Source organism: Cygnus olor, chromosome 3 (genome assembly GCF_009769625.2).
Source record: "Cygnus olor isolate bCygOlo1 chromosome 3, bCygOlo1.pri.v2, whole genome shotgun sequence".
Taxonomy (NCBI): Eukaryota; Metazoa; Chordata; class Aves; order Anseriformes; family Anatidae; genus Cygnus; species Cygnus olor.
Genome location: NC_049171.1, coordinates 68,478,978 through 68,506,730, shown reverse-complemented (window position 1 = coordinate 68,506,730; position 27,753 = coordinate 68,478,978). Strand labels below are relative to the sequence as shown.

The 27,753-nt window shown below is 37.6% G+C and overlaps 1 protein-coding gene across 3 annotated transcripts in view; it reads left to right on the top strand.

Annotated features, from left to right (window-relative positions):
* MTHFD1L (methylenetetrahydrofolate dehydrogenase (NADP+ dependent) 1 like) overlaps nucleotides 1-27,753 on the top strand; it is a 149,209-nt gene that overhangs the window by 27,756 nt on the left and 93,700 nt on the right. For 2 of the 3 annotated variants that reach the window (XM_040550572.1, XM_040550573.1), the window contains exons 12-18: nucleotides 8,848-8,984; nucleotides 10,204-10,250; nucleotides 11,394-11,501; nucleotides 12,393-12,467; nucleotides 13,906-14,008; nucleotides 16,891-16,967; nucleotides 20,272-20,412. In XM_040550572.1, the coding sequence (XP_040406506.1) occupies nucleotides 8,848-8,984; nucleotides 10,204-10,250; nucleotides 11,394-11,501; nucleotides 12,393-12,467; nucleotides 13,906-14,008; nucleotides 16,891-16,967; nucleotides 20,272-20,412 (688 nt within the window). Of the gene's footprint in view, nucleotides 1-8,847; nucleotides 8,985-9,620; nucleotides 9,730-10,203; nucleotides 10,251-11,393; nucleotides 11,502-12,392; nucleotides 12,468-13,905; nucleotides 14,009-16,890; nucleotides 16,968-20,271; nucleotides 20,413-27,753 lie in introns of those variants that run through there. The other variant, XM_040550574.1, reaches the window with a different exon arrangement.

The following is a 27,753-nucleotide window of genomic DNA, read 5'->3' as shown; positions in this document are numbered from 1 at the left end:
CAATGTGTTCTTCATGTTCTGAATTAATCTATATGGGTGCTTTCTTGTAACTAAAACCAGTCAGGTGTAAAACATAGCTTTAGGCTGTTTTTAACTGCCTTGATCTACCAATTCCTCACTAAGATAGTATCTGGAAACTGCTTGCTTTAGCGTCTTCTTGTGGGCGCTATTTGGATTTCTGGCCTTATCTGAGGTGGAGCCGTTGTAGATTGAGAGACCTGATGTCATGTGTCTGAGGCCAGTGAGTTATGAAAGCTGTCTTCAAAGCTATGCTGTAGAATTGCAATGTATAATGATGTTCCTGGAGGACTTCAGAGCAATTGTTTAAAAGAAGGAAGTAATAGCTGATTGAACCTGGTTTCCTTTGGTAGAGGTTTATGTTGTGTTTTTGTTTTTGCTTGTAGAATGAAAAGCAGATTCAGCATTTGACTGTGTTTGATGAAGGCATCTGCTACCATGTACTTTCAGGCTCGTGTTGTCAATTGCATCAGCTAGGCAGTATGCTGTAGGCTGTGCCAAGCTTCTCTAGCAGCAGTCTCACAGAAATTTGAAAATATCTGGAGATGGAAGATAGCATGATGCAAGACTCCATTTAGGTGGATTTTCGTTGTCAGACTATGCACGAGTTCTTAAACATCTTCACTCCTTTTTGTTCCCTAGTCTTGTCTTTCAAGTAAGGTATCTCAGGAAGGTATGTCTGTGCCTTGTTGGCACAGAGACAGAAAAGGATATACATGTGGGGAAAAAAGGGCAGAGTTTCCACTAGATGGATGAAAAACTGGGAACAAGTAGAAAATTGTATTTGTAAGTTTACATGGTTTGTATAAAGACTCAACTGCATTTCATAAACAAATGCCTGCTTTTGGTGCCTATGTAATTTGATTATGTAATATGTTGCTATTTGCAACCTCTCTGAAGTCGTTGCATCACATAATGAGTACAAAACCGCATCTGTTGCGTGAGGTGGTTAGTAAGGAACGCTTGGGCAAAGGTGGCTGTAATAGTGGGAACTTTCTCTTCTGAGAGAGTGCAAATTTTGACTTTGAAATATTGTACATATCAGATATATGACTTGTGTTCATGTATTCTCAGTTGTTCGCATTTTTTGAACTGACTGTAGCAGACAATGGTTTCCACAAAGCTGTGGAGCTGTATCTGGTGAGGGAATGTTTAGCACAATGAAGACTGAACACCATTCAAGTGTGGAAATCAGAGAGCAAAATAATACCTTCAGTTGCCTTCTTCATCCTCTCCCTGCTAAGGCAAGGATGAGTTAAACCTGCCATCTGGATTATTATGTTGGTTTACAATAACCATAGATATTTAGACACTCTTAGAAAGCTACTGCGTATAGATCTTCAGAGTAAGTTTTCAGGGCTTCATAAGCATGTATCTTAAACGTTTCCTTTAGTTCTGTGTATTTGGTCTGATGGAAAGATTAACTGTGTATGATGGCAACTTTTCATAAGCAAAGGTAGTGAGAAATGGATTTGTGTATTCAGCAAGCTGGAGAATCTCCCTCTTCCATCCACGATCCAACCAGAGACATTTGTGCCTGTAATTCCACAATAGGTCTTAAGTGTTTCATGATGTTTAGGAGCTATGAATATTTGGTGCAAATGCTCTTCTAGTTTATTCCTGATGTGCTAGAGCCCAGAACTGTTGGTCTGGATAGCAACCAAGATGTACCTTTTTCATTTCTAAGGATAGCTAAATGCTATCCTTAGTGCTATCTAAACCTTAGATGCTTATCTTAACACTTACTTTTTGCAAGTAATTAATTTACTTTAGTGCAATGCTTATCCTAAGCTTGCTTTTTAAAATGTTGCTACTAATTTGAAAGTTTTATGTGCACTTTCTGAATGCACACAAGTACAATTAAATGCAATACACGCTTTGAATGCTGAAAAATTACAGTTTAACAGATCACATTACCCAAAAAGTCATCTAGATGAAGACATTGTTTCTTTGTAAATTCCATTTGCCTCCATATGGAGAGCATTTTTTTCATTCTGTTTTATTCTTGTGTGTGTAATTTGTTATAGGGCTCGTGTTAAGACACTTTAGGGTCAGACCCGTGAGTCCTTATGGAGTAATTAGTTCTTCTCCATCAACTGCCTGTATACAGGCTTTCAATACGCTAAAACAAATTATGTTGCAGAATATGTTAAGTGAAACTGCCTCTCTTTCTCCGCATGCTGAGAGTATGAAAATGAACAAAGCATGTATGAGACAGTAGCTGAGTTTAGTGCCCAGGATAACTGGATCATGTGTTCAAGCTTGTAGACAGCGTATCAGTAGTCACTATACAAAACGTATGCTGCTTTTAGCAAGAAGCATGTTGGGTTTTGAATGCTAGAAAGTTTAAAATCAGGACTTTTTTCCCCCTAACATTATTAACTTTTTTTTTGACAAACTACTTTTTTGGTAAGATAAAACTGTGTGGAAGTAAATACTAGCTTAATATTTGTACAAGCTGTATGATGGTAAATATCTTAGGAACAGAATTTTCAGATTTGGAAATCGTTTACTTCAGATGGGTTGGATTGTATTTCTGTTCACTATATTTCTTGGCCCATAGGTGCTTTAAAAAAAAAAGTAGTAGACAAAAAAAAGGAAGACTAAATGGAAAAAAATACCATTGTGTTGATGTACGGAAACATTTGACAGTCCAAAGTAAAGTCATGGCTGAGACTGTTTGGCATGTATTTGTCAGATCATTACGTAGGTGCTGATGGGGATTATCTTGTATTTATCAACTATTGAGAGTTTGTAGTTGTAGATTCTTCAGTTGTTGCTGGCTTTGTTCAATCGTAGCTTAACATCAATCACTGTACTTTCATATCTGGAAGCTCCAATCCCATTTTAAGGATGGCACTTCAATGATGTAATCTTACCTCAATGAAGTGACAGGAGTTGCAACGCTTCTATGCTCAGAAATAAATCTCTGACAGTTGTAATCTTGGGTGAGAGATGTCAGACTCATTTATGAGAACTCTCTTGCCCACCACCTCAATAGTAAGACTTCTTTGTAGGTTTCCATGTGCATCATGGCAATGGTGAACTCATTAAAATCTTTGAAACAGCTGGTACGGATGAGTTGAGGGTAGGGAACTGGAAGAGCAGAATTGTCACATGTCTAGTAGAGTTCTTGCTGGAGTCAGAAGGGCTGTGGTAACTGTGAGGAGATTGCAGCTGGTGCAGTGTATCATCTCACTGTTTGTTTATTTTCCCTTTGTCAGACCTCATGTAGCTTTCCCACAGAAATAGCTCCACTGTAAGCTAATGTGATGTATAACAAACAAACAAGAAGTCTGCATGTTCTTATCTTTGTTTTGATATACATAAGGGGAGAAGGCTTTCAAATATTATGGAAAACTTGCTTTGCCAAGGAGCTGGTGACCACTTGGTAGGTGGCAAAATAAGTTTTAAGGAGGGAAATGATTGTGGGATTTCAGTGTTTAGATTGAAAAGATATTAAAGAAATGTGAAGAATGCAAATGTATGTAAAAGTCTCTTGAAATTCATTTAAAATTTACTCTTTTTTTTCCTAGATTTGCATGAGGTCAAAACATAGCATTGCATATGTATCTAAAAATGCACAACTGAGCTAAAGTTAGCTGTCGGCAGTTGTAATTTTATACTCATGTGAGGTAGTGACCTAAGTTCCAAGTGTGCAGGCTCAGTAGTATAGCCAGCAAAAACATCTAAATGTCCACAGAACAGCTTCAATGGATTATTTTATTTATAAAATCCCATCAAAGTAGGCCAGGTACAAATGGGAAAATATTTAAAGTAAACTTTCTAAGGAAATAATTGGAATAAAAATCTGTTTGAATTTCAGGCTATTTTTTTAACCAATATTTAAAACTGAGGTTCAGGTATCTATTGAAAATCTTAAATAACTGTACAGCTCTTCATGTTTGTCCTGTAGTCTCAAGGCTGCTGCTGAACCTGTCAGAGTCAAAGGTGTCCTGACAGGATGTCTCATATGAGAGAAGTTGAGGATAAGTATATGAATTGTCAAGAGCAATCTGGCTTCACTGAATAGTGTGGTTTGTCAGGAGTCCACATGTTAGTTAATTCTGTGAGGTGGAAAGAGTCTAAAAAGTCAGGATCCTGTTTTTGACTTCTCGGGGGGTTGTGCCCATTCCTACCTGCTGCAGTGGACAAGATTTCTTGTGAGCGTGTCACCCAAGTGCTGTACATTGTTTCTGGAAGTCTTGTTCTTGTTTGTCTTCCTCCATCACACCTGCCTTTAGACATTTTGAACCTTTAGGTATTTATCTAATAAACTGTAGTTGCAGGAAAACTACAGATCAGAGTTTCTCAGAAGGGAAGAAAGCCTATTAAAATGAACAAACCCATCTGAGGAACACATTGAAAACATAGGCTTTTTAAAGCAGATTTTATGATGACAAGGTCCTGTCTGCAATGATGCATACCTTAAACTGTTGCATGCCTGCAGGAGTACTCTGGGGAAAATAAGCTTACTTTAGTTCATTTTTGCCCTTGTTTTGGTTATGGTTGTTTCTCCCAGAGTGTCGCATTCACATTAGGGATGTGGCTGGTGCAGAGTATCAATGTACTGGAAATTCAGCAGATGCAAGACCTGTTTCTCCAATCTGCACTGAGCAATGGTGTATTTCCCTTTTTGTTCTCTGAAAAAGGGTCTTTGTCACTAGAAAATTTCCAGTGCTTTCTGGTTTATTTTATGTAATCATACTAGAATAGGCCAGCCAGGTTAGCAGAGCATTTTAGTAATGTGACTTCTGATTGTGCCTGTCTTCTGGGATAGGTAGAGATTATTCCTCGTACAACAACCAATGTGCTTTTTGGCTACTGTTGAAGTACTTGCCTTTTTCTGGTTTCCTTTCCTATACTGAATAGTAGACCACATCTTTGATTTTACTTTTTTTTTTATTTTGTGAGAGTCATAAAGTCCCCATGCCTCTCTGCATGCCCAATTAGTCTTGTGCTATGCTTTGAGTGGCACTTGAATGAATAAGCTAGCAAAGGTGTCTCTGAATTATGTCAAATAAGAACTTCATGCATCTGATATTTAAACACACCAGCAACCACTCACAGGAAACACTGTGCAAATACAAGTTGTTCTGTTAGCGGTGTAGGGGTTGCGTGCGCTGAGTTTTTGGGTTTTGTGGAACTCCTTTACTAGTAAGTTTTAGAAAATGGTTATAGCAGTTATAGGAGTCTGTTTCGTAGCAAATAGGGTTTTTTTTGTTTGTTTTTAGAACTAGTAGCTTAAAGCGTTGTCATCTTGTTACATCTTTGAGTGCAGCAATGCCTCAAGATTACTTGTTTATTATTTGAATCTGGGCTGTAATACACAGGAATAAGAGGATCAAGTAAAAGAGATTAGGGGAATAGACAAAAGTGAATGAGGGAATAGAACAATAAGAAACTATACTAATAATGATTTGAAGAGGTTTTGGACTACTAGAGTTAAAATGGTAGCCAAGGACACAGCACTGGTAGTGAATGTGAGTGAATCTGGCTGGGATGCTCTGAAAGAACCATCTCTCCAGACAAGTAAGGATCCTGGAACAAAACAGATGCCAGAAATAGCAGTGGGGAAAATGGAAGCTGGCAGTTTAGCAAGAGTAAAACAGGGAGGGCTGGCTGTGGTAACACTGTAGAGATTACAGAGTATTTGTTCTTGTAGGAATTACAAACAGGAAAGTGAAAGAAATGAAGTAGCATTTTTTGTGTTCCTGCAGTAGATCAGAAGGAACTAAGAAGGCATGGTACTGATTAAAAAGAAGATAGGGACCAAACCTGCTTTTTAGAGTAGATAAAGTAGGTGGTTCTCAGCGTCTGCTCTATATCTCCCAGCTTTTGTATCTATCTACATAAATACTTTGTGAAATTCTGAGTGAGAAAATACAACTGCTGCAGGAAAGGCTTGCAGGGAGAGCTGAGAACAAATGCAACTAGTACTTGTAGGGTCCAGGTGTCATGAAATGCAATAACCAACAGTTTTCTGCACAAAGCATTTGCTAAACAAGATCTGATGTTGATTTTCTGAATTCAAGTTTAAATAATAAAAACACAAGCAAAAAAAATGGTTATAGCAAAATATCTTGAATCAAATCATCATATGAGAAGATAAACATGGAGAGGTTTTTGTTTCAGACTGGCAGTTTTGATAGATTAAGGATATGGGCATAGGAGCAAGTTACTAGGAGGTATAACAGCCTTAGCTTTTTTAATTTTTAGCTTGTAAAGGTAAGACAATTTCCACCTTTCATTGAGAGACAAATAGTTATATTTTTGCAGTGTAATGGCAATGAGATTAGCAACACATGAGAGAGGATGGTTTTCAGAGGAAGAAATGAGGTTAGCCATATAAACCTGTAAAATAGTTTATTTTTTCTGCACATAGGTGAGGAACTTGGATATGCTAAAACTGGGCATGTCAGGAGGAAGAGATGATGATATGGGTCACTCTAGCTAGTGATCTTAGGGCTTAGTCATTTAATATTTGTAATGACCTTAGGGCAACAGATTAGACAGCGCTGCTGAAATTTTGATGATGGTGCAAAGCTGGGAAGTGTACTGATATGGAGAAGAACCTCAGCTGTTTAGCAGATTTTGCAGAATAACCTTGATGACCAGCACATAAGAAGTGGGGAAAATAGTATTAATGCAGTGCAAGGCAGTGCATTTTGGAACTGAACAAGAATTTCTTCAGTAAGGTCAGTGCAGAGGGAATGGCACAGCATTGGGGGGTGGGGGGAGCGGGGGGCGAGATTTCTATTGGCGTGTGATGTGGACTGTATCTCTGTGCATGCTTGACAGGAATCATGGAGGAGGAAGTGAATTCCCTTTTTCAGTTAAAGGAGTGCAGTTCTAGGAAAGCTGGATGACTGTCTAGAGAGTGAGCTACTGGCTGTGCTTCGGCTCTGATTGTTGACAAGCATCGTGTTATACATGTGGGGGAAGGTGACTGAAAACAAGTGCCCAAATTAAGTAATCCACATACTACATGGTCATATAAGCGTAGTTCAAAGCTATCAATAGACAAAGTACTATTTCTGTATAGTCTCAGTTAAGGAAATCTCTTATAGATGTACTAAATCCCATTATTTTACTGGAGCTTGAGTTAAAACATTACATTTCTAAATAGGAAAATTATTTTCTAAAACAATATATTTTCTAAAACAATATAGAATCTTAATTAGGCTTGCCTCTTGTTGCCCATATTATTTCAGATATGTCTAACAAAGGCTTCTTTGCTTTTTTTTTAAACAAGCAAGCAAACAAAAAGAACATCAGGATCCAATGATGTAAAAGATAGATTTGTGACACATTGATGTTTGTCATGTGTTTATATTTTGTGGGGCAAAGAAAGGCTTATATCAATTTCTGAACTAGCTCAACTGACATTTCCTTGCACTTGACAATTTTATTAGTGTTTTATGCCATTTGAATTGTTACCTAAGGATAGCAGTGCCTTGCAGAAATTGCTAGCTGGTGAAGGAAGTGTTTCTAATTAATGGGAGATGTGTTAGCTCAGATTTCATAGAGGTAATAGGATAAGGGTTCCTCTTTTACTAGGACTCATGTGCATTCTTGCATCTGCTTGGGAATGAAGATTACTTTTTTTTAATATCAGCTTTGCTAAGCTACTTGCTGCTTTGTTGGTAGTAGAGACAACAAAGATGTCAAAAACTACACCTTGCTTAAAAGCAAAAGTTCAAGACTTATGTGAGAGTGGTGTCAGTGGACTGGGGCTTTCTTCTGCCAGTCAGAGGGAGAAGTGTTACGTCTCAAATGAAGAGTTGGAATGCATTTTGGAGAACGAGATGTGTTCGTGCTCTGAGGGGGAAGGAAAAAAAAAGAGCTAGCCCCCCTCCTGTTTTTAACATGGATCATAAACAAACGTGATGGCCTTGAAATCAGGGAGGACATCATTTAACCTAAGGTGTCTTTCATTCACAGGATCTTTTACGTATTAAGACGACTGTGCCTGTAGAGACCATGCTGTTGTTAAAAGAAGTCCTGTGCTTATGTTGAGGGAGCAGCATTCCCTGAGCTGCATTTCTCAGATGCAATCCAAACTTGCTCAGAAAACTGAGGGATAAGTTAAGAGCTTTTGGTTGGTTGGTTTGTTGGATGTCTTTCTAAAATACTGTCCTGGTTTCTTTGTAGCACGAGATTTTGGAGGTGTTGTATAGGAGGACAGACTGTGATTGTAATTGTCCCTCATCACCCTTTAATCAGCAAAAGTATCAGGAAACTTAAGTGCTAAATAAATCATATTTAGTTGAATATAGTGACTTTTGTGTCCTGTATTATTGAAAAAAAAATGTTTTTTGTCATTGCAGAGTGTTATGATGACGTGGTAGTTAGAGAGGTATAGTTAACTTCTACAAACGAAAGTGTTGGCTGTTTAATTTAAAATATGCTATTATTTCATTCACAGTTCCAGTAGTGGGAATAAAATATCTCCTGCATTGCTACAGAAAAGTATTAATAGATGCTCAGAGTATCTTGATGGATGATTTGTTAATGAAATTGGCGAAACTGTTGTGCTGTAATGAAAATGTCTAAATTCAATTTATTCTTTTCAGAACTTTTGCCAAAATAATCTTTTCTTTTTCTGCTATAATAGTAAATTGCTTAAATAGAAGACACATGTATATTAGCATTCCAGCCTGAGCTAGGGGATAACTTTGTGGCAGTATTCTTGTGGAGATAAAGTAATCTTATTGAAATTTGTTGTACAAATATTCTTCATTGAAATCAAAAGCTGTAAGTTCTGATATCCTCAGCAAGGCTGACATCAGCAAAGAATTTGATTAATCTTTTTTCTTGTTTTGCTAGAATAACCCCTACACCCTTAGGAGAAGGGAAGAGCACAGTCACAATTGGTCTTGTTCAGGCTCTTACTGCACACCTTAACATTAACTCCTTTGCTTGTCTGAGACAACCTTCCCAAGGACCTACTTTTGGAGTTAAAGGTACGTAAGAGTTGCAACTGTATGATCTGTTCCAGATTAAAGAATGCTGCAGTTTTTTTTAAATGTCTTGGTTACTTCACTAACACAGTGGATTGCCTGAATAGGAGCATATTGTATTTTTGTTAAGTAACTTATAAAGGTTTCTCTGACACATCATCTCATGCAAGGTTCGTGTCTGTGTTCATGTAATTATGTGTATTAATAATGCAGATAAAGGCCAAACATAATGAAAGGCCTGGGAATGAATTAGCCAGGAGGTGTTTTGCGTGAGTACACACCCTTCCAGCCACACCTCTGCTTGGAGACTCTACAGGGATGTCTCTAAATGTTACCGTTTAATTCTCCCTTGAGGAGTCCTAAATCCACCCGTATTGATATGAAATATCTAAGCCAAGGAAGTTGGCTGTCGTGTGTGGTTCAGCTGTGCCTGCATCATATGTGTAGCTAGGTCTTAACCTCATCTTTCTGTTCTTCTGAGTTGTCCGTCACATCCTGGGCTGCTGCATTTTTGCCTAGAAGGGCCTGAGGGCCAAGTAAGAGGCAGCCAGAGTTCAAGCTTCTCTTCAATGCTGACAGGAAGTAATACAATCTTTTTTTTTTTGCCATTTCTCAGCTGAGATTGGTGCCTAACTGGGCAAACACTCCCCAGCTGCTCTACTTTGCTTTGCTGAAGTTTAAGTTAACAAGTTTGATTTCAGCTGGAAGGCTCCTGGTGCTTGGTGCTTCTCAGCCAAGACTGGTGCATGTGAGTTCCTTAAATCCCTCCGCTCAACTTTTGTATAGGCTACAGCAAAATTCTTTGCTTGTACCCTGGGAGGCGGTGGGGAAGGAGTGCTCAGGGCAAGAGTGTGAAGGTTTCATGCAGAAGTAGTGCTTACTCATTACTGCTGCATCTTTCCACCCAACTGCTGCATGTGCATGACTGTGTCCTAAATCTAGACAAGAGCAGAAGATTACCCTTATCTAGCCAAAGTCTGGGCCAGCTATTACGTGTAGCCTTTCCTTTCAGTTCAAGAATTCCAATCCTATTGCCTGCTGAAAAAAGCCATCAAGGTTTAAGGAAATCCTCTTTATTTGGGTACATCATCGATTCCCTAATAGAATTCAAAATACTGAGAAATGTATCATCAAAGCTGTATGTTTAACTTATGTGTTTAAGGTGTTGTTGTTTTCCCAAAACTGATGTGAATCTGATGTGACCATGTGCTTTATTGTGCAGGTGGAGCAGCTGGTGGTGGATATGCTCAAGTGATTCCCATGGAGGAGGTGAGACAACAATGGAGGCAGCAAATCCCTGTCCCTCTGGGAGCCAGGCTCTTCTCTGTTGGTGCCCAGAGCCAGGGCAAGACGCAATGGGCACAAACTGGAGCACAGCAGGTTCCCTCTAAGCATCAGGAAGCACTGCTGTGCTGTGCTGGTAGCTGAGCATTGGCACAGGTTGCCCAGAGAGGTTGAGGAGTCTCCTTCCTTGGAGATCTTCAAAAGCTGCCTGGACATGGTACATGGTGCTTGGAAAGTGGCTATAGGCGTCCCTGCTTGAATAGAAGGGTTGGACAAGGTGACCTCCAGAGGTTCCTGCCAATCCCAAGCAGTCTGTAGTTCTGTGAAGAGTCCGATTTAGAGCTCTGCAAGATCACTGCACAGTCCAAACTGGTGAAGTGCCATGGTCAAAGTACACGCAACTGGTCCCAACAGAGCAGTCGTGCAATGTTTGGATGCTGTTTGCACTTGAGTACCGTCACAGCAAGGGTTGGTGTCAGCTGTTGTTGGTGCTTCTCAGCTGTCAGTATTACAGTGCAGTTAAAAGTGGCCTTTCATCTCCTTGTGTCAGATATAGATATATATTAAAAAACAAACAAAACAATACTTATATAACGCTAATTTAAATGGACGATTTCAGATTTTTCCACAAAGCTTTGCTGGACAAACTTTGTATCAACAAAGTTAATGCCTGATCTGGTACTACCTGTTCTATTATGGCTTGCAGAAAGCTGGCATGAAACCATAAAGCCAGCAAGCACTGTATGCACTGGAGGATTTGGCAGTAATGTGCACATCTGATCCATGTCAAATTTACACTGCTGGTAATAAACTGATTTAGTATTTATCACGTGGAACTGTAACCCTGGGCTTTCCATTTTTGGGTCATTTAGCAAAGAATAAAGACATTTGTGGCTTTGTTTGACTAAGCTGAGAGTAGTTTACTACTACTCAGGTGAAAGCAAGTCCTTCATATAGCTCTGTGCATTCTCAACCCATAATATTTCCTCTACAATGGTAGGTGACTAATTTGAGCTGCAATCTCAAGGAGATGGCAGTGGTTTTTTTCCTCCTAAAATGTTTGAGATTAAAAGGTTGTGTTAAAGGCATTTTATAAAAAAAAAAAAAATTGTTGTTTTCACCTTCTAGTTCAATCTTCATTTGACTGGAGATATTCATGCTATAACGGCTGCGAATAATTTGCTAGCTGCTGCTATTGATGCTAGGATCTTGCATGAGAGCACTCAATCTGATAAGGTGAGAATTACTTTCTAATATCCACATGAGGTGTTGTTTTTTTTTAACTTTCAATAAATTGCATTTCAAAGTAAAGTAAGTTGACTATCTTATATTTTCACTGTGTGAATGGAAACAATCGCTGAAGCCATTCTATATTCTGCTGGGAAATGATGCTTACAGAATATACTTTTCTGGCAAATATCTGTCATAAAATAGTCTTTAAGATAAGCATCTTATGCCCAGAAGCTTGTCCACCATTTCAGACTTTACTAAGTAGGCTAATAAAAGATGTCTTCTCTCTCTCTTCAAATCTTATTCTTTTTAATGATTTGTATAGTCCTTTTTGAAGTTAGAAGTTACGCTTCTGATATATAGTTGGGTATGATGTACCTGAAGAAGAAGAGGTTGGGGGGGGGGGAAATTAAATCCTCTTCTCTGTACCAAGTCTTTTGTGAACTTAATATAAATACTAACTTGAGTATTTAAAGAGGGAAGGTGAAGAACCTCCTATTTTCAGCTACATTGTTAAAACTGAGCAGGGTTGTCATGTCCTCCTTGGTGCAACACAAATGTGCATTTAGGCTGATTTTCAAATGATAGTTACAGTTCGAGTAATATGGCCCTTGTTTAAAGCTTTAAAGGATTCCCAGTTTGAAAAATAATCCATAACTTTTCTATGGAGACTTAGAAACACAGTAATTTGGGTAATTGCATTTAGGCTACTAAATCATAGGCATTGTTTAAAAGTTTACCACCTTCTGAGAACTGTGTTTTAAATGTCTAACCAGAAGTCCACAGCTTATGTGGTTGGGAAATTCTTACTGAAATTAATCTAAATAAAAGAAAAATATGAGCTTTTTACTTCAAAAACTATTTTTTCATTAACTTTGCTTGTGTTTTTTTTTCTAGGCTTTGTATAATAGACTGGTTCCAGTAGTTAATGGTGTGAGAGGATTTTCTCCTATTCAGTTTGCCCGTCTGAGAGTAAGTTGTTAATGTAGTCTCTCCCCCACTTACAGTATTTCTTCATAAAATATTATCTTTTGCAACTTTTTGAAAATTATTTGACATATGGGGCCAAGTTTGTGTAAACCTCCCTCATGAGTTTATCAAGTCCAGGATCTTTCTAAAAGCATCCTACTTGAAGAAATAGGATCTGCGTCTGATATTATTTTCATAACTAGCATTTTTGCTATTTTCTCCTGAAATAAACCAATTATTTTTTTCAAATGATGTGTCTTTCCTGATGAAATATGGAAGTCAGAGTTTTAAAATACTTTTCCTATTATGGTAAAGTCACATTTGAAAGATCAGATTCTTTGGTGTTGCAGTATTTTCTGGTTTTGAAAGTTTATTGTAACACATTTTGCTGGGGTTTTATTGATGTCTATTTGATAGCCTCCTTCACTGGAGGGACAGAAGTATATTTCTGTGCATAGTATGCTTTTGCATCCCATCTTGATTCCTGAATGCTTCCAGAAGAACTTCTATACAATTCATGTGAGAAGAATGTATCTGGATTTGAGGCTTCTACTCAGATAGATAGATAACTTGAGAGCAACACAGTCCACTGGTGTTGGGAGAGGAGAATATAGACCCCTTATACATGGACCTTAAGAACAGCTTCAATCTTCTATTTCCAATTCCACGTTTGTTGTTGGCTTTGGAGTCCAGACCATTGTTGTTTCAGAGGCACTGGCTGGCAATGGATAGCTGTCAAGTGCGTATACAGGTGCACTTGGAACTGAGGGAGGAGAGCGGGAAAAAGGATAGAATACCAGCTTCTGGTTTTAAAAAGTACTTCTGTGCTGCTTGGTTAATTCACTGAGGAATGCTTTCTAGTGCCAGAGAAAATTAAGATTTTTTTGAAGACTGCAGTTCTTAAACACAATTTTCTGATCCAGCTTTATGTAGATTCACCCAAAAAAAAAAAAAAACTTTGGTGTTGCTAAAATCATGAATCTGTAAAAGCCAAGAGATATTGTCTCATTCACTATGGGTGATGGCCTATTCAAGTGGATTTTTTTCATTTCATTTGAAGATGAATCACACAAGACAATACATGGATGGGTCTTTCAAAGATTTTCACAAACAAGAGCAAGCAGTTAATTATCTCTTTGTTAGGAAGTGATAAGGTTGAATTTTTTCTTTGGTTTACGTTAGCCCTTTCTTATACAGAAGAAACTTTTCTCATTTAATTGCCTATAAGTATTTCTCCTTTTCAGTTTAATTCCTCCATCAACAATGACTCTGTTTTAGTTACAGGCACCTTCCTATGTGCCTTTTTTTTAATAGTTTCAGTTCTGAATTGGTTCTTTCCCAAATGCTTGTGGAAGGTCGGTGTGGAAAACCAGAGCAGGTATACCAGGTATACCAAGCAAAATAGCCTGTTTATTGCTTTTTTTAAAACATTTTTCTACAGAGGCTGGGAATAAACAAGATTGATCCTGGGACTTTAACTGAAGAAGAGATCAGTAAATTTGTGCGTCTTGATATTGACCCATCTACCATAACGTGGCAAAGAGGTATATAATCAGAAAGCTGCACTTCATCTTGTCTGTTTATCATAAATTGTTTCCTAACTTGCTTCATTTTACCTGAATCAGAGCTGTGTCTGCTCTCTGACTCTAAGAATAACCCATTTGCAAGAGAGAAATCTGGGTACATAACAGGTTTGGAAGCAGTATGTAGCTCTAAATTTGGTTAAATACCTATGGTAACTCAAGAGACTTTGCTAATGTTCTGAAGGATAGATTGCTGTGTGACAATTTGAGTCCCTTTTCTCTCTCCCATTAGATAATGTTATCTTAAAACATACTAAACTGCCTTTTCTGTGCATTTTTACAAGTTTTGTCTTTCTTTTCTTAACTGTGTCTGTTATTAAAAACAAACAAACAAACCAAAAAGCATATTTATTATATTTGGTTTTGTTCCCTGTTCCTCCTAAGTTCAGCAGTCTGGGTTGTCAGAGACTAAATAGACCTCAGGGACTATATATAATATTGTATGTGTGTTTATATATCCTATTTTTAAGGTGTCATGAGTAGTTTGGTTTGTTAGGCAGAAGAGGTAAAAGATGTGATACAGTTTCAACTATGTATGCCAAGCAAACCAGTGTCCACTTTCATGCTCTTAAGCAACTCCCCTCTGCATTTTCCAGTTCTACCGCTGGATTAAATTTCAGCGTTGACTTCAATTTCTGTATTTTTCTTTTTTAAACAAACTGTGTCAAGTTTTACGCTAAATGATACTAGATTTTATTTTTTTCTGAGTTCTTAAGCACTGATATTATTAGATTAAAATTATTGTTAAATAAAATGTATTGGTGATGCTCAGAGAAATATATAATGGTGCAGCTCAGTGAGTGTATTGAGAGACTTAGCCATGCTTTACTGTGCCCTTTGCATGCATGTCATCTCAGAGCTGGGATATTTTCCCAAGTTAATACTGGGGAATGCAGCATAAGACGTTTTTTTATTAATCACACAGTGTGTCTGTGTGGAAAGGACCTGTATGGGGATGAAGGAATAATAAAAATATTTAGTGTAATGTGACTCATCGTTTTTATCAGCACTGGTTTGGGAGGAGGCAACATTACTCAAGAGCTGTTAACCTTGAGTTATTCGTTTTATATAATGTTAGTGCAAATTTTATTCTACGTGACTCTGTATGATGTACAGATTTTAAACATTTCAGGAAAAACTGTTTTAGGAAAGCTTTAGATAATTTGAAAAGTGTTCTATTTGGGACTATTTCTGCAATCCATGTATCTGCAAAGCTTGTTACTTAGCAGGGACTTTGTAGGGTAGAAGAGAGAGCTATCAAATTGTCTGAGGATGAATTTTAGTCAGGACCTCTTTCCTTGGAAGTGTCACAGGCTTAAAGTTCATCTTATACCAGCTTGAACAGGTACAATATACTAAAAGAGGGAAAGCCTTCCCCCTGCTTACTCTTCCCTTGGTATTCATTTCCTGTTTAGAGGATAAGATGGTAGATACATAAAACCTAACATTTAGTTGAAACTAAAGTTCCCTGAAAAGTTTACCTTATGGTAAGGAGGAGGAGAAATTTGGAGAAGGAAAAACTGTTTCCGTGACAAACACAATTCTTTCATATGATATGACTTCTACATGCAGCTACTGCAGTCTTCATAGAGGATTAATTCTTGCTTTTCTCCCAGCCCACTCACAATCCTGAATTGGGACTTGTAGAGGAATGAGACTTAAAGTCCCTCTTGTGTAATTATGCTGTTCTTTACTGTACAGTCCAATTTGTTAATCTCCAAAAACAGCAGGAAAAGTAGGAGGAGATGATGTCACTGACCTTCACTACAGACAATCTGTCTGGAGGTCCTTGATTCTCTGCCTCAACGAACAGTGCTCAAATCTTCATCTACCAGAAGAATGACTTAATTGCCAAGCTACAGGTTGTACTGCTCAAGAGTACATTCCACCCTTTCCTTTAGGGCTGGTGCAGACTGAAACATTTGTAAGGCTAAAAAGCCTGTAAGAAAGAGAGGGCCTGTTTTTGCATTTGTAGGGATTGCTGTTCCTGGGAGTGAGAGGACTTGAAGTTGTCTTTTCTAACAGACGCAACCTCCTAATGTTTCTTCCTTAGAAATATCCTGATGAATTCCCAGTAGATGAGAGCACTTTTTGATTACTCGCAGTCCTTCCTTTTGGTTCCTATAAAGGCACGTCTGAAGTTGCATGTTGTCAGTGCAGCATTGGAGAACTTGGATTGCTGTGATTGCTAGTGAAGTTAGCAATTCCACAGGATGGCTTGGACATGCCCTTGCAATATCTGAAGTGTTTCCAGGTTAGAAAGACAGCTGTCTAAAAGTGAAGTAGTGTTAAATAGCAGATGGTTGGTCTTGGCAGTTGAAAAAAAAAACTTTCTTTGAATGCTGTGCAACTCAATGTGGAGTTAGTTACTGTGATATGTAAGAAAGTGACTTGACTGGAAGAACCGATTTGACAACATAATCATCCTTTAAAAGAGAAACAGACCAAGTTTAAGCTACATCATGAGTTTTAAAAATCAACTCTTAACAAGTCAGCAAAGAAGCAAATGGTTTGAGGTAGGTCTGAGGTGTGTTCTAGCTACTAAGACTGCTTTCTCATATGTAGGTAAAACATCAGATTGTACAGTTTAATGTCAAAGATCTGTTAGCTGAAAATATTGTTCAGAGAAATTGTATTCAAGTTATTTCATCCTGTCATCTAGTGGTATCGCATAGAAAGCAGAAACCAAGTCAGTACCACTGCTGATATGCAGAAGCGTGGTTGTCTGGCTACATGGTGCTGTTCAAGTAGCTGAATCTTACACACATAACGGGTATGCCTGGAAAAAATGCACACCCCTAAGTCCTTGTTAATGTTTTGCTTTTGCTATTCCCTTGTTTCAGTGGTGGATACAAATGATAGATTCCTACGCAAAATAACGGTTGGCCAGGCGAATACAGAAAAAGGATTTGTCCGTCAGGTATGTAAAGTGATTTAATATATCTCATTCTGGACAGGCTTTGCTGTAGAGGCAGAAAGATATTTGCTATCCTGTAATTATTTCAGCATGTTTCTTTGAATTGCGATGCTAACATCTGTTGATATTGTATAGCATTCTTGCAGTGAGACTGATTGCGTTAATGAGTAACTGAAGTTTCAGAAACAGAAATCAATGTATGTTGCACAAAGTGCTGGAAAGGCATGAATAAAACTATATGTTCAGGATTCAACCTTGTCTTCCTGTGAATATAAAAAAAAGGTGAAGAAAGAACTTGCGTTTCTTTGCCCTTATAAGATAAGTTTGTATAACTTTTATTCCTTTTTTTAAGTCCCCCAAACTATATGAAGTATTTATGCAATTTAAATTACATTTAAATTTAATTTTAAATTACATTTAAATATAGTGTTAAAAAACTGCAGGGGAAGGGTGTATCATGTCTTACTCGTTCTGTCGGTGAGGACTGAAAATGACTGTTAGTTTTCCAGTCAAGTTTTCTTTTCCTATGGTGCATCTAAGCTTTGGGATCTAAACTGTAAAAAACTGAGCATGTGCTTAATGCTCTTAATGTGTTGTCTTGAAGGTGCCATTCTGAAAACCATCATGTGTGTACTTTTCAGCAGTGTAAAAAGCTAACCTCCATTACTGTATGAGAGCTTCTGGAAATTTTTTAAGGAACTTATGTTGAAAATATGTTGAAAGCCAGTTTTTGCTGACGTTACCTGAAAAAGTGTTTGTGGTGTCATGTGGGTAAATCTAGTCCTGAAAAAATGCCAGGTAGAATAGCAATGCCAGGTGAAGCAGATTCATTGCAATGATGTGGAGTTGCTCCCAATTTGATGAGGGTTATTGTCATCTAACACTCTGGATCATGAAATTCATGAGGTTCTGACTGTTTTGAGATGAAGTAAATAGTTACTGTGGTATATATAAAGTTTTACTTCTTTTTGGAACTTTTGTCGTCATCTTTATAATTTCAGATCTCCTTTAAGCTTTGTGTCTAAATAAAGAGACCAAAAAATAGTGCCAATGTTATTGTTCAATTCAGCATATAAAACAGTCTGATTGGAGAAACAAATTGGAGAGAAACACTCATTTCTTTTGGTTTTCAGCACATGGGGTAGAGAGTTTTCTGTCTGTTATGTGAAGAAAACTCAATATTAGCTAATACTTGTTTCTGATAATGGGTTGGGACTAAATTACGGTGTTTGGCACAAGTTTCTCCAACGCCTGTTGGAGATATTTTCTTACATTTAGATTTGTTTCAGTGACTCGTGATTGTTAGCTTTAAGCCAGGTTCTGTCAGCCTTAGTGTGCAACATTTTACCACTATAATTATGCTGCTGAGTTAAATGTGGGTTGTTTTAGTACAGAGTACTAGTTGATGTATGGCTGTCAAATGCTGCTTGTGTAGCGTTTTGGCTAAAATGATCTTAGTGCATTCAATTTTGATGTATTGGACTGGTGCATATCCATTCATGTTTTATATGGACTTACCACCTAGAAATAGCGAACAGTTAGGAAAACCCATTTCAGAGCCTAGCCAGAGATCCAGATAAAACAGGACTTCATAGCTAACAGATGCATTTTATAAATATTTGGAGTGATGTTCTAGCACTCTTAAAAATCAATGACACCTGTGTAAAATGGCAGAGCACAGCAGGCACAAAGTATGCATTTTAATGAACAGGGTTGCTGTGGTTTCTAAAGAGTATTACATGACTGATGGCCTTGATCCTGCAATTGAATCCATGTGGGTGGATCCTTTCATCAACAGAGAACTGGCTTTACAGCTAAGGCTTCTGTCAGCACTTCATAGGTGTATAAAGGTTATTAGAGTTAAAATAGCACCTGCTATCACAACCTTTTGTGCCTGTTTTTTTTCAATTAAATATTGTGTTACTCTTTGAGCATCTACCAGTGATTCTTTTTTCCTGGCCTTTTGGGTTTATAAAGCAGCAATGATGATGATAACTTATATTTTGTGTCCTGATCATCAGGATGTTTAAGTTAGATTATATTCGACTATATGGGTTACACATAGATTTCTGAGGCTTATTTCCTGCCTTACATTTGCTGTGATGACTTGCAGGGGGCGTTCTTCTTAACTTGAGAAACGATGGTAGCATGTCGTCTCAGTGCTAACAATGTTAATTGTGTACCCACCTGTTTTGCTGGGTATAGAACTGCTTCCAGAGGGTACAGAAAACTTGCTTTGTGACTTCAGCGTTTCATTTGAATCCTTATGCTGAAAATCTCAACTACAATATTAATTCTTGTTTTCTGTGGTATCTCTCTCTCTCTCTCTCTCTCTCTCTCTCTCTGATTTTGTCCAATCCGGGAAAGTGCTCAGGTGGCCTCAGGAGTTTTGACTAAGCTTGCAGGATGACATAGAGGTCAGTCTCAATAGGACTGCTCTGGGCTGTAGCCATCAAGACAGAATCTTATAGCAGAAACATAGGGAAGAAATTCTTCTCATTCACCGCAATTTCATTCTTCTAGCACAAGACAGTAGTCTCTGTGCCTTTCTTCTCTGTTTATATCTGACAGCATGCGGCCTGGGCTCTACTAAGAGTAAATTAATGCAAATACTGTTAATATGTTCTGCAAGGTCTTAAAGAAAAGTAAAGGCCACAGCTTTCATTCTGCTGAGACACTGCACAGTATGGATGAACTTCCATAATATTAAGAAGAAATATTAATATTTCCATAATATAAAGAGCAATAGGATTGATATAGCACATAGTTCTTGTTTGTTTTTCTTAACAGATATTTGCTCATTTAAAAAAGGGGGGAGGTATATGTTTTACATCATCATAAATCAAGCATAAAACCTGGCAGCACAGACTAAAATTTGAATTTACATCGAAAAGTATGATCAGATGTAACAAAAATGTTTTTGAAACCAGAATTTAAGATAAAAACAAAGCCCCAACAATGCTGTGCTCATGCCAGTAAAGCTGAAATCACATCTGGTGTGGTGTTTCTTTTTTTTTTGCAACAGGAAAAATTTTTGGTCCTTCAGGGAGCTTCTGCTAAGGATAATGTGAGCCAAGGGGCTAAGCACTCTGCAAGAATAGTCCCCAAGTAAATGAAGTGTAACGGAGAACATTAATGAGGAACTATAAACAGTGTTTGAAGTTACTGTAGTCTGACTAATCTCAAAAGCTGTAGGTTACAATTTAGAACTTGTTTCAATTCCAGCATCTTTCCTGGGTCTGTTCCTGGTAATTCCCTGCGAGTATTTGACCTTTGATTTGGCTAATTTCTCATTTTTGTTTTACAGGCTCAGTTTGATATTGCTGTTGCAAGTGAAATTATGGCAATCCTGGCACTCACCAACAGCCTGGAAGATATGAAGGAGAGGCTGGGGAAAATGGTGGTGGCTAATGACAAGAAAGGAGAACCAGTAACAGCAGAGGATCTGGTATGTTCAGTGCTATAGAGTTATGAATAACCTCTGATTCGTTTGTTTTGCTTCTTGAAGCATTGTAAGGGCAGGTGCATGCCAAGCTTTTTGCTTTGAAGAATGCAGTCAGATATCGAAGAAAGATCTTCTGGCCAAAACTTGCTTGCAATGAGAACAAGATGTAGAACTTATTCCTCCAAGTCTTCTGGTAACATCTGGGTCAGGATGTCTCTGCTCTCCATAACCTACTTGGATAGATTTCTGCAGTTATTAAGACAAACAAATTTGGTGCTGGACTGAGTCAAAGAGTGTAGTTTCCTATTTGAGAGAGCTGGTAATGTTTGCTACTGTATTTGTGAAGTGTGCTCAGATATTACAATGATAGTTACCATGTGAATGCTTATACCACTAGATCAGAATGAAAACAAACTGTTCATGTTTTGTAGGTGCTTGGGGTAGGGTTATCTCCTCACATCATTAAAACTTTTTTTCCTCACCTATGCTATCATAGGTTCTGTTAACTCCTTCCTTCAACTTCTGAAAGAGGTTAATACGTTCTTCCTTTGTCAAATCCTAGTTCTTATACCAGATTGTGAGTCAGTAGGCAGTGGTTGGAAGTTCACACCTGTCTGTGTGTGGCAGGTTCTGGTGCAGCCAAAAGCTGCCCATTAACCCTTGTAATCCAGCTGCATGTTAGGAGTAGGCTCGCTGATTGGTACTAATTTACTGTAAAATCACATTACTTGTATTCTGAGGCCTAATTGCCAACTTAAGATCATGTATTGCAAATAGACAGCACACCATAAATACAGTAAACGTGATAATGCTTTGTGTTCATGCTTTATCTGTCATCAAAATGCATCCTTGTGGCAATTGTGATATGCCTTAGAGCTGTGCTTTCATGCCACCCTGATGGCAATGACAGCCAGTATCACACAGACTTATTCCCTTTATTCAGTGAAGTGTTTTATCACATTTGTCCCTTTTATATGGACGACTGCACAAATTTGCTGCATTTTAAGAACGAGCAAAAGAACGTTGTCAGCAAACATAGCAAATCCGCAAGCAGGGAATGTCTTCACAACCATAACAGATTCCATTTTGACAAAGAAATGAAAATATAGTATCTGGCTCTCATGGGCTTACAACTGAAATGAAGATAAGCGTATAAAAATTTCTAAGTAAGATCATCATTAAAATTCAAAGCAAAAACTACTCCCAGTTATACGGGAAACTCACAGTTTAAGGCACCTTTACATGTGTCATATAAATTCTGGGATATCCTTTATGAAGAACTGCATTTAATATTCCAGTTGCTGAAGGTTTGATTTTCCTTTTCAATTGACTATGACTGTCTGGCTCAGCTGGTAGAGGGTGGGGAACAAGTTATCTTATAGTGTATATCCAAAAAAATTAAATGTAATTGAATTTAAAAATAATTAAATGAATTATTGATGCTACCCTTGCATGAAGGTACTTTAATGTATTAATACTGCAAAATATTTAACGTGTCTTCAACCACTTAATGCTAATCAGCTTGATGAATAGAAGCAGTTGCTTTTCTATGGTCTGTTTCATCTATAGTTGTTCTTTGAAAATACGTTAGGGCTGAAATTCTGAAAAGTGCACAAAAAACTTCAAAATTTTTCCATTATGTCCATAAAATGAAATGTATGCTCAGTAAAATGTCTTTGTATTTTGGTATTCTTTACCATTTTCTAAACAAACATCCTGTGCTTAGCATCTCAGTTGTTTGATAGTGTCACATGTGCTGAGCAGATGTTTCTAATATTTCTCTAAAGCATTTTTCTATATTATACAAAAGAAGAACTGCCCAGAAAAACAAATATCATCAGTGTCAAAGATATGTATTAGGTTCATCTTGCAGCTATACTATTGCATTCTTTGTCTTCTGCATGGTCTCTTCATCTCGTGTACAGGGACAATTTTGGTGCAGATCATGACTGAAGTGGAGAAACTCTTACATCCTTTGCAGGGTGTGGTACAAGTGAGGATGAAAACTATACGAAGAATAGGAATATGGTTTCACGGTTAAGGCAAAAAAGCGCCTCTTAGGAGAGTTGAATTCTATTCCGGTGTTCTTCAGAGTTTTGTGTATGATGCTGTTTCCTTACAAACTGATTCTCATGGTACATGAGGAGTTGTGTGTTCCTCAGTCCGTCTTGATACTCAGGAGCTAAACCAATCAAATCTGTGGAAAGGGTGAAACACTATCAAAAACTTTGAACAGGGAGAAATTATTTTTATGTTGACTAGGGGTGAGCACCCAAAATTAGTGAATACTTTTGAGTTTAATCCTTGTTTGTGCTGTTTTTTTTTTTCTGGAAACAGGAACAATTGTTAATTTCTTCATAGTTATTAATGTTGGTGATGAAATCAGATGTCATGGTGTTGTCGATTTAAGAAATGTCCAAAAAGGAAATTAGTAGTGGCTTTTCTGACTTTCTTCCTCAAATTAAATATGTATTACTTTGTACAAGGGAGAGCACTTACAAATAACTGTACTGTACTGCACTTGTGGAAGGATAATGTATAAAGTTGAATCTTCTGGAAACAATAGCAAGAGATGTATGATCAAAGAGCATACCATATCATAATTCATACATATAAAGAAGATAAGTTTCAGTTAGGTTGGGTGGTGCTTCATCTTTGTTCCTATTGGTGATCAGTCTGTTTGAACAGCCTGCAACTAAACTTACCATTTCTAGACTTTAAATGCAGTATACTTATCGCTGCCTACAGGTACCTTAAAGGAGGCTGCAGCGAGGTGGGGGTTGGTCTATTCTCCCACGTGCCTGGTGACAGGACGAGGGGGAATGGGCTAAAGTTGTGCCAGGGGAGGCTTAGGTTGGATATTAGGAAGAACTTCTTTACTGAAAGGGTTGTTAGGCATTGGAATGGGCTGCCCAGGGAAGTGGTTGAGTTGCCATCCCTGGAGGTCTTTAAGAGACGTTTAGATTTAGAGCTTAGTGATATGGTTTAGTGGAAGACCTGTTAGTGTCAGGTCAGAGGTTGGACTCGGTCATCTTGGAGGTTTCTTCCAACCTAGATGATTCTGTGATTCCGTGATCCGCTCTACCCCAGCTGCTTGTGCTGCCTGTGTTGTTACTGTGCTTCTGCAAGCCCGGCTTTTGACTCCTCTTCATTTGGACTGCACAGATTCCGTCTCCTCCGCCTGTGTGTTAGAAGAGGATTCCTTTAGGATCGAGGAGAAGAGATCTTCACTTGTGGTGCAGATATCCTTATTAAGTGCTGGTCCAGCCTGATGTGTAGTGTAGATACCCTAGGCTGTAAGCACACTGCACGTTGCAGCTAAAGCTTTATAGGCAGGATGGGGCAGGACTAAGCATTCACAAATGGATGACTGTGAACTGTAACTTTGGTATTCCAAAGGTTTTTATCTTGAGAAAATTTTCACATGTGATAAGAGGTTTGAACCCTGAATTTTCACCCCCCTTCAGAACTGGGGGCAGAGAGGAGGTGCAAAATCCTTACAGCTCAGAAAGGAAAGACATCAAGACCAGTGAATGTAGGAAAAATGCTATACATGCTTTTACAATACTCTTATTCCAAGAACAGTTCAATCATTTTGGCTTAAATTTTCATAAAACAAAATCAAGATTAAAAGCTTGAATGTATCATAACCACTTGGCGTGGAACATTTTAGCCCAAAGAACTGAAAGTGCTTATAGCTTTAACAAATTTAAACGTGGCTTTATCATTTTAAAGGTGTGTTTTCTGCCCAACATGAGTAATGGGTGGTGGTCAGTCCTACCTGCAACTAAAAAAAAAATAAATCTGGGGTTTGTGCTTTTATATATGCAACCAAGGTTGAATTTATTTAAGTTTAAATGTTTGACAGTAGTCCTTAGATCACTGAAATCTATGTGAACCAAAACCACTAAAACCTTCTGTGATTTGTTTCCAGAAGTGCACGCACTATACTTCACAAAAACACAATTGCTCTTAATTTTGACTTTATATTCAGTATATTTATAATAATACAATGGTAAAACCTAAAATATACATTGGCAGATATAAACCAGATGCAGCGGCATGCTGGAAGTAATAGAAAAAAGATAAATTGAATATTTCATGAATTGAGAAGACTCCTTCCATAAGAGTAATGGATTAAATATCTAGCCTCTGTAATGGAACATATAGAAGTCTTTGCCAAAATGTGGTGTTCATTGTACAGTATTTTGAAGACTGAATTGGTTTTTGGCTTTTACAGCATAGAAAAGTTTTGATGGACACATGCCATATCTTTATGTGAAATTAAATGGGTATGTATGCCCTAGATTAGTATTTCAGCAGCTATGAAAAAAATATTAAATAAAAGTCACTTTTTTTTTTTAATAAGACTTCTCAGTTTGCTTTCTCTACCATGCTGTTAGATTTTGAGAATTCCGGGGGGGGAAAAAAGCTTCATATTTATTTTTATAAATGATCTGTCAGCCGAATATGTTTTGTTCCCTGGTTCAACAGAAACACTGTGTACATACTTTACTTTAAACGCAAGTAGTTACAGCCCTTCTTGGTTTAAGGTTTAGGTTTTTTGCAGAACTGATATTGTAGAAAAATATTATCATTTTGTTAGGGACTATAGTTTCAAACAAAGGGAAGATATAAGTGCTTCATTATTTTTCTTTTAGAGAAATGTGCTGTTTCTCTGCCCTTCAGTCTGTATAACCCTTACTCATTTCACAGTAGTTGCTCTCAATCACCTTGCTTGTCATCTAATGCTGGCTTTCATTTCCACTCCCGATAAACTTCAGAGACCATTCCTATGGAAGTGGCTTTGAAAGTGTGGGGTTTTCATCTAGGTTTGCCTTTCCTGTGTCATGTGTATAATTTACTTTGTGCTCTGTGATCTTCGCAGTCCTGGGGAGCGCACCTGCCCCGATGGCTGATGGGAAGATGGAAGGAGTATTACTTCCAGAAGTAGTACTTGGGATCAGTTCCAGAAGGGAACCCAAGAGAGATGTGTCTCTGTATTACATTTGATCCTGAGTTATACTTCTTTCTGCTGACAGAGAGTTAGTAGACAGCTAATGATCCTTAGGCTCTTACATGCTTAATTGGTGTGTAAGTGTCTAAGCCTCTAATTCTTCTATAAAAAAAAATTTACCCACCTCTGAATTAGAAATGGGAACCTGATTCCTCACATGGCTTTGCGAATCAGATCCAGGACCTCAAGCGAGCTATGGCAATTGTTTGCTAGCTGCTTGGAGGATTGGGGATATGAAGGAACAAAAAATTTGACAGTCATGGCAGATGGATATGAAAACTTCATAGGCTGTTTAGGCTTTAAGGACTATTGTTGACACAATACAGATCTAAGAACCATGAAGGCAGACAGATATGATGTGTGCTAATTGGAGTTTGTCTCTTTCTATGCTTTCTGCTTCAGATACATTGGGTTGTGCCCAGATGCACATAAAATTTTTTTTTCTCCACTGTTTTATCAGGTTAGTGAAGAGTTATCAGAAAGCAAAGGAGAGAAGATATGAGCCATTATTGACTAGGAGGGGTAGGGGAAAAGTGTCCTTTTTTTTTCCCACCTCTTCTTTGTTACTGTTTTCTCCCCCAAAATCTTCTTTCCACTCAACATAGCTTGAGTCAGCAAATAGTGGTTTGCGTGCTTGCTTTGAATGAGCTGGTGGTCCAGCATGAAGCAGACAACAGAAATTTTACTTCTAATCGAATGTTACAGCTGGCATGAGTTAACACTTACTTGTCAGTCCTCGAACAGGTTTCACAAGAAGAGCATTAGGGCTGATCAGGTAGTTAAACTTGCTATTGACCACCTGAAAGACCTGATATAAAGTTTTACCATTTGGCTTTTTTTCTCCAGAAAGTTGAATATTGTTTACAATTACAATTGTCTTTTAGATGGTAAGGTTGTAAAATATGTCTTCATGTACTGAAAGCCTCAGCAGCTGTTTCTCTTTAGCACGATAGATGGTAAATGTATAGCTTATTCTATATGATATTGGAAAAATTGAGATGCAGGAAGAAAATGGGTAAAATTGATCAGCTTTTTTCTTCAGATATTTCTATTGCCTGTAACCTCCTGATGAGCATGAGTACATAATACTGCTTTCTGTGAGACAGAATACAAACAACTTGTTCCTAGCTGTAACTGCTAGTTTAGTCGTAAACATCGTTTAGTTCAGCTGGTGTTGGGAGGGGGAAGAGTTGTGCCTCTAGTGTGAGAAAAGCTATACCAGCTGGCTGCAGAATTGATCAAGCAGCAGGAAAACAACAGGCTTACAGATATGTTAGTTAAGTGAAAAGTCTGATTTTTAATTGAAAAGTCTGATTTTTCTTGAATTCAAATTTAGCACTGTGATAACAGGAGAAATAATATATTTTTTTCTGTAAACTAGAAGGATTAAAAAACAGGTTTTATTGAAGAAATAACTAGCAATGAAATTTGTTCACTTTCCTGTAACATTGTTAGGCTTGGGACTTTGTAAGTGCCTCAAATTTTTAAAATCCATTAAACCTTTTTTAATAAAGGAAGTGGTTATATGGAACAAATTTTAAATTTAATATCCTAAAAAATATGCCCACTTTCTATAAAGACTTATTTTAAATGTGACTAAGGTGACTAAAACACAAGAAATCAAAGGCAACAGCAGTAGCAGTTATTTTTACGTGGTCGTGAAAAGAAGACATTGATAAAGTATTGAATTTACATTTTATTCTAACGTTAGAAAATTTTATGGGATACTGGTGAAGCATTGTTTAACTGGTGAGTTTTGTTACGCATTTTTAAGTTCTTTATCTGAAATAAGTTGTTTATAATCTTTACAAATTAAAACAGTCTGTATCTGTATAGAAACTTGTGAAAGTGAAAAGTGGCAATAATTTTGTTTTTCTTTTTAAGATATGTTCCTTTTCTTTGTACTTAGACTGTCAGCTTTGGACTCATTTGAGTAGTTGGGTATATGTACAGAATAGCATCAGGCTTTTTCTGTGGAAGAGGTGGAGCCTCACACACTGTCACAGAGAGCTGACACTGGAGTTTTCTTGGGTTTTGGATCCTAAAGCTAGGAATGAAACGTATAGAATTTACTATGTTAAGAAACAAAAAATTATTCTTTCTTAATCTAGAAGAAGGAAAACTGTATTGTTTTGCTACCAGTTTCTCATATTACTTCTTTGTGTGGGTCTAATGGGATTTGTAGATAGTGGGAGTTTATAGAATGAAAGGAGCATAAAAAGATAAAACCTTCCCTTCCCTTCCCTCCAAGGAAACACTTGCTAAGCTTTAGCAGAAATCAGTTTTACTCTTTTGCTTTCAATTCACTTTTATCTGAGGTCAAATAC